General features: G+C 50.3%; 1 protein-coding gene across 1 annotated transcript; it reads right to left on the reverse strand.

Moving 5' to 3' along the window:
- Window positions 1-680: 680 nt before the first annotated feature.
- LOC142570880 (uncharacterized) lies at window positions 681-5,378 on the reverse strand. Its single transcript, XM_075679186.1, has 2 exons — window positions 5,143-5,378; window positions 681-2,297 (listed from the first exon to the last, which is right to left on the reverse strand). Exon 2 carries the CDS (start codon window positions 2,262-2,264, stop codon window positions 1,449-1,451), a length of 816 nt encoding a protein of 271 aa, XP_075535301.1. The 5' UTR covers window positions 2,265-2,297; window positions 5,143-5,378; the 3' UTR covers window positions 681-1,448.
- Between the last annotated feature and the right edge of the window lie 5,165 nt (window positions 5,379-10,543).

Here is a 10,543-nt window from a genome sequence, read left to right on the forward strand (position 1 = left end):
AAAATAGCCATTACTCTAAATTACCATTACTACCACTACTCTAAAGCAATAAATCATTGCATGCCCCCCTCAGCAGTTGTAGTGACGGTTTTCAATAGCTACGCTGGACATCCACTTTCGCAGGACCGAGATGGCGAGCCAATTTTTTTATTATATTTTTATTGATCGCAAGCATCAGTGCAGTCATCATCATCATCAACCACCATCTTATAGTCAGATACTCCTCCCAATTGAAAGAAGCCTGGATCCTCGCCTGCACAAAATTGCTGGTTGCGCAAGTATAATGTAAACCCGATTGTACGCACCGTCATGAGGTGTGTGGTACGGTAAACCTTTACTCAGGTCCTTCGGAACGCGCATCAGCACGTAACGGGCTGCTCCCACGTCGGTACATAAAGGCCGAGCCCCTCTGCTGCGCCGCGGGTCCTAAAGACTGCCCATAGCTGTGCTTCATGATCGGGGCTGCTTAGGGCAGCCTCCCATTTGGATGACGTGACGCCATCGCCGTCGGGTAGCGCGGGATAGAGCCGGAGCATGTGTTCCAAGTTAGCTAGGTCTAAGCATAGCTCGCAAATATTTGTCGATTGTATCTCTGTGTAGATTCTGTGTATAGAGCATTTAATTACCCGTATCACTAAAGCTTCGTTTCACAAAAGTTTCAACATGTGCGCTGTATCTGCTCACCTAAGTGCACAGGTGTCTTCGCATTTCGGCCCCATCGAATTGCGGCCGCCGTGGCCGTGCTTTAAAAGCCTTGACATACATTGGACCACTTAAAAGCACGTAAGAGTGTTTTCGTTCTACAGCGCCAGTGATAAATAGGTTGACTCCAAAAACATGCATCCCTTTTATTGCAACAATAAAAAATGAACACCGCAAAATTTATGTACGTTCTCAGCATAAGTATTGCTATAGACAGGACACACGTAAGTTCCTATACATAATATATTCAACGTACGTACACCAAAAATTACAGCAAACAGTAATCGCTAAAATTGGCACAAAACATCGAACATAATCGGGCGTCCCCAGCTGTCAAACATAACCGTTTATCCACCATCTCTAAAATGGCAGCGCGGCCTTTTCCGTTAGCGCCTTTTCTGGCTTATGCGGACGAGGCGAGGCCTAACGTCACAGCACGAGGCTAGCTTGACAGATGGTGTGGACGGTAATATCCTCCTCGCGCTGACGTCCAGATCGCACGTCAGCCCGAGCAGCGGGACACACGGACATCTCCCGACAGTGCCAGCCTTGTGCTACTTTTGCCTGGATAAGGACTCAAAAACATTCGTTGAATCCTTCTTCGTCATACTTCGCAGCCAGGTTGGACGCATTTGAGAACATCTAGTCACGGATGTTTTGAAGTCTTTGCGCTGTTGACTTAAATCATAACGCAACCACAGTACACAAAGCGCGCAGCTGAAGGGTCTCAACGTGGTACCGCGGTTCTACATCCTGGCCAATCGGCTGCCAGTGCCCGAGTCAGCCTTTGCACTTTCTCGCAGCACAAGGCAGCACGGAGAGCAGGTGCAAAAACAGCCGATGGATTGATGGCCGTAGTGCAGTGTTTTGGGAAATTGACAACCCGCACTGCGCCATGCACCGATGTCGACACGTACGCAGCCCATCTGCGCGACGGGCACTGTGCCGTGGGTCGTCGACACCGGACCGTAGCTGGCTTCCGGCACTGAATTAGCCCGGTAACGCTCGTTGAGCGCCGCGTCCCGCTGCTCGTCGTCGCTACCGTTGGCCATCGTCGTGTGCAGCATCGCGACGTCTTTGCCGTTGGTACCTGTGCGTAGCTCCTCAATGCCGTTTTCTTCGTCCCCGTTGTGTTCCACGTCGAAGTGCAGTAACTGAGTTGACTGCGCTGGCTGCTCGATTACGCCGACGTCGCAGTCGCAGAGGACGCGCTTGTACTGTGGCTCAGGCACTCCGTCGTCGGCATTCGAAGCCGAGTAGAAATGTTGGAAGACGGAGGGCCGTTCACGTTCAGCGACGAATGATCCGGACGACCAGAGCGTCTCGCGGAGGACACCTGTGCAAGTCTGCGGCCCGTAAAGACGATGCACCGCCATGGACGGCCACAGCCCGCGGCTGGCGCAGACGCCTTCCCCGGTCTTCTGGTCAGGACGGCCTTCGTCGCACTCGCCGCGTCTGGGCGTTGCGCTGTTTTGAGTGCGTTGCTGCCGATTCCGCTGGATCTGCATCGGGTGGCTTCTGCCGCTGCTAGTGGAGTCAACGCAGTGCTGGAGTGTTGCCATCGTGCTGACACTCCCACACTCCTCCACTGCCTGCTGCAAAATAAGAAACAAAGGCACAATTTATAAGACGTCATGCGTGTCGCATCGCTAACCATGTGCTCTTTATGTAGTTTCGAATCTTCCTGCGTTAGAGGAACATGCGGAGTAGGTATAGATTGTGTAGCAGTGTACACCCTGTACGAGATTTTACATTTTAGAGCTCTTACCCTGTAATATCGTTTGTACCACTGTAACGGGCCGTGTGGAGACTCTGTCGTTGTAGCCAAGAATAACACCGATACGACTCAGAACAGCATAGGTACAGTATACGTACCTGTTTAGCCAAGGCTATATTCTAGATTTACCAGCTAAGAACTCCGGGCTCTCGCACCACATCGCTTCATGCCGCGTCGAGCGCCGTAAGCGGTAGTCCGAACGGCTATATACCGAGAGGCGCCCCACGGCGTCTTGTTGAAATATTGAACGATACTGACATCGTAGTTAAGACACATGCATCCGAATAGACAGCAAATCCATTGAGAACGGTTTTGCTGTACCGTTAACTACACCCGGCAGTGCACCATGAAATGCAGCTACAGAGTAAACTTATCTGTAAAGATACCTCCATTACTTTGACTTGTATGACGAATAATTGTTGTATGCATCATGAAGCTCAGCGTACGATATATTAAAGCGATTAGCATTCTTAACCTACTTCATCAGCAACATATATATATACAGGGTGTCCCACGTAACTTGAGCCAACACTTTTATTTTAATGAAACACGCGTTGGAAGCGAATTGAACTGAACGCATACTATTTGTAATAGCCTATAGCAAATCAGGCATTCTTTCATTTTCCCCATAACTTCCTCATTATTTAAGTTCAATTACCCAAATTTTAATAATTGGCTGAGGACCCCAAGTATGAGAGGAATATTGGCAGAACACCTTCAGAAACCACCGATCGAGTTGTTTCCTGTACGATACGTCTCACGTAGTCCTTTTTTCCTGGTTGCAAAGAAAGCCCGCGAAATATGAAAAAAAAGCCGCGTGACGGATTGCTTGCGCAGTGGTGCCGTGCTGCTCTTAAGCGTGCTTTCGGTGAACAAGGTCAGCTGCATGGTGTCTGGTGACGAGAAATCGGCAGGGCCTTATGATGGTTGTAGGCACTTGGGCCGGCGGCTCCCGCCAGATGACTGCGCAAATGCACGCTGCTGACTTTTTCACCGAACGCATGCTTAAGCGCAGCACGATACCTCTGCGCAAGCGCTCCGTCACGTGGCTCTTTTCATACTTCACGGGCTTTCTTTGCAACCCGGTAAAGAGGACTACGTGAGACGGATCGTACAGGAAAGAACACGATCGGTGGTTTCTGAAGGTGCTCTGCAAATCTGCATATCATACTTGGGGTCCTCAGCCAATAATTAGAAATTTGGTAATTGAACCGAATTAATGGGAGAGTTATGGAGAAAACATAAGAACGCCGGAGTTACTATAGGCTATTACAAATAGTATGCGTTCGGTACGCACCTTTCATTTCTAAAAACCTTAGCTCAAGTTGCGTGGGACTGAGACACCATATATATATATATATATATATATATATATATATATATATATATATATATATATATATATATATATATATATATATATATATATCCCGGCTGCTCAGCTGAGCGCACTTCAGTTCCGTTTTATGTTATTTTTTTATGCGAAAGCGTCAAATCACTCATTGAGCGAAAGCCGGCGTCTGTCATCTGCAACAGCGAAAGGGCAGGTAAATTCCCATTGGTTGCGACGCCACATCACGAGCCGCCTCGACTGAGCAGAGCGGGCAAAACGTAACACCTGGCGACGCATTCTCGGACGATCACTTTCGGCAATACTATCGCTTTCGCGTGACGTAGTTCTCAACCAGCCAATCAGCGCGCACCTTATGGCCCAGGCCGAAAGCGATCGTCCCATAATACGCTTCCTGCCGTGTTAGCGCGCCAGGTATTGCGTGAGGGGAAAGGCCACCGCTTCGACATAACGTCACTCTCGCTCTCGGAACCCTGTGTTATCCGCGCGTCCCTTGCACGCACCTGCGTTCTAACCGCGCCTCGGTAAGGCCAAATCCAAACACACCAAGCGTCTCGACGCGCTCGCTTGCCCGCGAGGAGTTCATAACTGTAAGTACCGCTCAGCGGCGTTCAATTGAACATTAATGCTTTCGCATCCACAACTCATACGTGCTTATACTCCGTTCCATACACAGCAGTCAACGCTGTGGAAGTTACGCAAGAAGTTCGGTCAAGAAAAATCACTCCGCGTGTTCTGTCCATGCTTCGATGACCGTTCCATGCTTCGCTGCGCTCCCACAGCGTTCGCTCGCGCGAGCATGCACGTGAGGCTTCTCGCGACGGGTTGCAACCCCTCCCCCCCCCCCCCGAAACAAACGTTTAAAAAAATTAAAATGATTTAAAACAACGCATTAGCAGCCGTATACCACAGCGTGCTTGTTTCTAATAATTAAAAATCGTTTCATTCAGTACTGTGCCTATATAAACGACAGTTGCGCGAAACTGAGGTAAAAAAACATCTTGACTCCTCGGGGCTCTTTTTGCGGGTGCAAATAAACGTTATTTCTCTCTCTCTCTCATCGAACTATATCCAAGTGCGAACGAAGCCACTGCAAGAAGTCTCTCTAGCCTCCACGCATTGACTGCTATATATGGAACTGAGCATTGGTGCCCTCGGACACTTTTTTTTTTTTTTCGAATAGCTTTGTCTGGCTCTTTCGCTCATTTTCATGCTAGCATTTATAAAAACGCCGCCTATTATACTTGTCCTACGTTGGTTGCAACATAAGCACGAGCACTAAACCGGTCAAAGATTCCAGACGCACGTATACCTTTCACAAGCACACACACGTCACCTGGATCACGATCACGGGTCGGAGACGAGAGGAAGCGGGCGAGTTTTTGGCGGTGTGCAGTGCCTCAAGACACAGGCCTGCAGAAGGATACAAGTCAGCGTTACACAACCTATATTTCTATTATGTCGAGTCATACTTGAGTAAATTACATTTGGCAAAACAAGGAAGTACGGCTGATCAGTGCCACGTTGTCGGATGACACTGACGGTGGCTTTATCACATTTTGATAACAGCCAGGTATGACACCATACAACCATCTGCGAACAAGTTATGATGCACTAAATCTACATCGAGAGTTCCCGCTAAACTCATACAGTCTAGAACGAGCCCATATAATGGAATAGGCAAAGCCAGCAGCGCAGAGCCGGCTGGTTGCGAAGAGCCAGAGAAGCGGACGTCGTCGATTCGGAAGCGAGGCTGAACAGGCAGCGGGACGCATATGGTAGGAACGTAAAAATTCGATAAAATGTTCTGAACAATAGACACAACGTGCCCCTATGTTTTGGGGTTGAAGCATCATTTCCCTAAAAGCGCCTTTAGATAAAGTTACTAATATGTGCCAAATTTGGAGAGTTGCAATTGCGAAACCATGTTAGCTAATCAGCAGAGGAATTCACATTCACACAAGGACAAAAAAAAAATCGTTTTGTGTACGTTTTTGTCCTTGTGTGAATGTGACTTTCTGCGATGTTTAACTGATATGTATTCGATAAAGTTACCTGTGAAGACAGAATTACTAAGCCTATACAGGGTATAAGCGTGCATAACCATGCATGTCGGCTACTCTCTAACCTCCGTTTCACGGCTGTAAGTCTTGCGTTTCAAATGGCAGGCGACGTAGCTGCGACGAAATAAACGCCGTGCACTTACCGGGATTCACGGCGTTCCAGAGAGCATAACTTAAAATGCAGTCGACGGGGCAAGCTATAGGCTTCCGCTTCTTTAGAAAACCAGCTCACCAGCGCGTGAGCCTATTCGCTGCACGAACAAAAAAATCCACGCGCCATCGTGCAACGGTTCTTCGCCTTCTTTCTGAACCGCTATGGTGCAAACCCTCAGCGGTGGATTGGTCAAGCTGTCCTTTACAGAATAAAAGTGGTGCAGAAACCATCGAAGATGATTGTCAAAGTAAGAGAATACGCGAAACGCATAAATCAAACGGATATACTTCCGACGTATACCGCTGGCGTCGATAACTGTGTTTTGTGATGGTGGCACAAATTATCGTCCACATGTGTTGGAAGACGGCACACAGCGTAACGAGGATGACAGTGGCGTCAGGACGGTGCCGGGACGATGGATGTGATGACGGCGCGACGACAGCGGCATGACGACAACGCGGTCACGTGACGAGAGAGAGAGAGAGAATAAACTTTATTCAAGAAAGCACACGAGCGATAGGATGCTACTCCGCTATGCAGTAGGTGGTCCCCTTAGTCCAGGAGTCCAGTGGCCTTAGCTGCCCTTCTCGCTCGGGTGACCAGTTTGAGCTGGTCCGTCGAGTCGGAGCTAAACAGCGCTGCCTCTCACTGCAGTGTAGTGGGGTGCACTCTTAAAATGGTTGCACCGTTTGGGGTCTATATTTGTCCCACAGTAGTAATCGTAATCTGCCTTGCTTGCGTTTCCCTTCTTAAAATCTCGGCGCTCGCTACTTTCCTGTTGAGAATGCTGTGTCACGCTGATAACGCGCAAGCCGTTCGTGAGTTGGAAGTACCGGGCTCGCAGCGTTAAAGAAAGGAAGTGCGGGCAAGACAGATGAATATCGTTGTGGAACAAAATAAGCCCCAAAGGGTGTAAATTTTTTTAAGAGCGTGTGTTATGGGTGCGAGGTGTGGTTCGCTTGCGCAAGCCCATACCATGTGATAAAGCGTTGTGCATTGATCGCAGTGTGGGCATTTATAGGAATAAAGCGCAAGGTGTATGGCGTGTAGAGACTCGAGTGCCTTTGGAGTTTCCGCCATATTACGGCTTCCTCTCCCGTTAGAGCATAATGGGGCGGTGGTAGTGTTCTTCGTGAAAGGCGATAGTGTTGTATAATGTGCGTGTAGGATAATAGTATCGCCTCGGGGTGGAACTGCTCGGCTCGTCCCTCTCACGGCTCCCGGTGTGCATGCGCTCGGGCGTAGGCGTGTGCCTGCTGGTTGCCGCGTAACGACTGGATACCCCGGAGTCCACACAACTTGTATGCGTGGTGGAAGCTGGTGCGCTGCACTCAGAATGCGATGTGCGGCCCTGGAATTTCGACATGCCGTCTGAGAGTCCCTCAGAACTATGATGCACTCCCACTGCGGTCTCAACCTGATAGCTAACGCTATCGATAGGTCCTCTGCCTCCGCAGCGCTCGCTCTTGAAACCTACGGCGCATTTATTTCGGTCCCGTGGTTGCCGACTACGCTGGTGACGAATACGGTACTTCTTGCGGCGCTGGACGCGTCTACGTACAAGACATTGGGGTGGTTCTCATACTTCTTAACGAGCGTCTGCGCTCGGGCTCGTCGCCGTCCGATGTGGAAGTTCGGGTGCATGTTTTTGGAAATCGGTGAGACGTGCATGACGATGACATGACAACGGCTGTGCACCTGCGCTTTCTTCTCCTCTTCTCTGATCCAGGAAAGCAGTGGCGCAGCTAGAAATATTTTTCAAGAGGGGTACCCACTTGAACGGGGTCTGGAAGAGGGAGGGAGGATGGGAAAGTCGCATGCTAAAACAGCAATTTCGGAGGCCAACGCAAGAAAAAACAGATACTACTCCGATAATTCGCTTTAAACTCATGTAGATCTCACGCACTGTGGGAGTCGAAAGAAGCAACTGTGCGGGGATTCGGCAAAATGGAACGGCCCATCTCGACAAGATACTCGAAATGCGCCCCGCACCCCTCAGCTGAAGCGGTGGTGAAACGCGACACAGGGCCTCCACCGATACCACAGTATCTATACATTCAACCACCACAAAGCTCTCGCGCGAGAGCACGTCCGTTGGCATTCGCAGAGACGAACAGGTTCTCTCAACTCGGTTGCTCGAGAGGACGTGTGCCGTCTTCCTGAGTTCACGAACCATGACGTAGCGGTTCAAGCCTCATAAACCTTGCCGACGCAGGACACCGCCGGCACGCCTTGACGCCGTACGTTGGTGATCTTCGTGGGAAGCAGTGTAGTCAGGCTGTGTGCGCAAGTTGACGCCCAGCTACTCAGTCGCCTGTTCAACAGCCCGGCCTCCGGGAAGCATGAAAGGTCGATCGACTTCAGCAGTGCCGGAAAAGTGCAACACTGCAGGTGTCTTGGCGTTAAATGAAACGCCTAACGCCGAAATTTTGTCCACGCAGCTGTTCATCTGTGACTGAAAAGCTGCACCACTTCCCACCAACGCACGATGTTATCCGCGAAAACAAGGCCAGGTAATACCCAGCATCCCCTTCTCCCCCCGTCAACCTACCCAAGGATGAACCCAAGACGCAGCTTCAAGAGATGGCGTTCCACCTGGAACACATATAACACATATAACATACAGATGAGCAAGGACAAAGGACATCCCTATTTAAGCCCTCATGTCACGGATACTTCGCCCGACTGATCGTGACTACACTGTTGTACAGGCGCTGGAGAACACTGATCCACGTGAGCGGCATTTCCATATCACTCAGGCAGTGCAGCAGTTCCGCGTGTGGGACGCTGTTGTATGCCTTGGAAACGTCCGGAAAGCAGCATACAAGAGTACTACACGCTTCCTTGCGGGCGATTTACACTCACTGGGTCAGAGAAAACAGATTATCTTCAAGCCGTCTGTTTTTGCGGAATCCTTTCTGGTGCTCTGTGAGACGGCTATTCGCTTCAGCCCAGGCACCCATCCACATTTTCAAAACATGGACGAAGACTCTGTACATCACAGTAGTGACAGTGACAAAGTTGGTAGTCGTGGAGAAGGCCCGCGTCACCCCTCTCTTCGGAGTCGATGTGATCCTGCCACGAAGCCAATGTTCTGGGACTGAGTGACCTTTGAGAATACCAGTTAAAATATCCGCTAGCTGCTCTCTTGATCGCGCGCCTAGGGTTTTCACAATGCCGGCAAAGATGTTATCAATACCGCGGGCGGTGCGCGCGCTTATCGCCTTATCATCAGCCAGCCGTGACACCGTCCATTCGAGGTAACCTGATGCAGTTTCCGCGCCACTGCTGGGTATGGGGATGCAATTGGTCGCCTGTAGCGCGAGTGGCATTCCGTAGAGCTGCCCCAGATGGCCAGATAGCAGGCTGTGAAGGTCGTCAGCCTTCCCGCCGGTTAGTGGGCCTGGTAGCGTGGGCTCTTTTGATCTGCTGTCGAGGAACGATACGTATGCCCAAAACTTAGCCCCTGTACTTTCACCCTCCTTCCGAAGGGCCAGCAGTGTCCTGTGCTCAGCCTCTGCGATCTTGCGCTGTCTGGCGGTCTGCGCTTTGTGCTTTGCGCGGAGGTAATTTTCCCACGCTGCTTGGCACGCTGCGTCGTCGGACAGTTTCGCAGCGCGGTGATGTTGACAGAAGCCTATCCGCCTGGCCTCCAAGGCAGCTTGCACTTCTTCGTCCCACCAGCTTCTTCTGGGCCGTCGGCCTTATGAACCGTCTTTCATGTTTTCGGATGATGAGCTCGAGTTCTGCCACGTACTGACTGTATGTTACGGTCTCCTCGCGGTGGGAGCTATTTTCTAATTTATCAGTCACTGTTTTGTATGCCAAAGTGAAAAGGACCCTTTTTGCCGGTTCTCGCGTTTCTAGCTTCGTGTTGCGCCACGTAGAGGCTCTGAAAACCAGCTTTATACAATTGTGATCACTGCCGATGCTGTATCGTTCGACTTCGTCTATGTGGACGCTCCGCAGTGAAGAATTAAGGCCCCGGGACCCTAGATCATAGACAATGCATGTTCGGCTACACCGAGCACACCACGTAACGGCGCCGACGCAATCTCCTCGCAACTTCACTATACACAGGCACAATTCAACCGAGAGGGACAGCACTAACGTTCCGTTGTAGTCGGTGTATCCATCCAGCTCCTATAGATATGAACGTTAAAGTTGCCGGGCAACATCACTTGCCTTCCGCGACCCCACCGCTATATCATATTTAATACACAGCGCCACTTCGGAGTTTTCGGTTCACTGGTTCGAGGACACACCCAAATACACTGCGCATGCAATCACATGGAGATTCTGTATACACCTAGCCATCCAAGGGTGGTTCACGCACGAATAGCTTAATTGTACTTATTGACTATCACTGCACCACAAGAAGCCGACACCTCCGCCTTTTCGACCATACCTGTCGCGGTTGCAGCCTCTCCTTCGCATCAGTCCACCCCCCCCCCCCCATATCTATCTGGGGTGTATCGGGGTTGTTCCAATTCGCG

Source organism: Dermacentor variabilis, chromosome 2 (assembly GCF_050947875.1).
Source record: "Dermacentor variabilis isolate Ectoservices chromosome 2, ASM5094787v1, whole genome shotgun sequence".
Lineage (NCBI taxonomy): Eukaryota > Metazoa > Arthropoda > Arachnida > Ixodida > Ixodidae > Dermacentor > Dermacentor variabilis.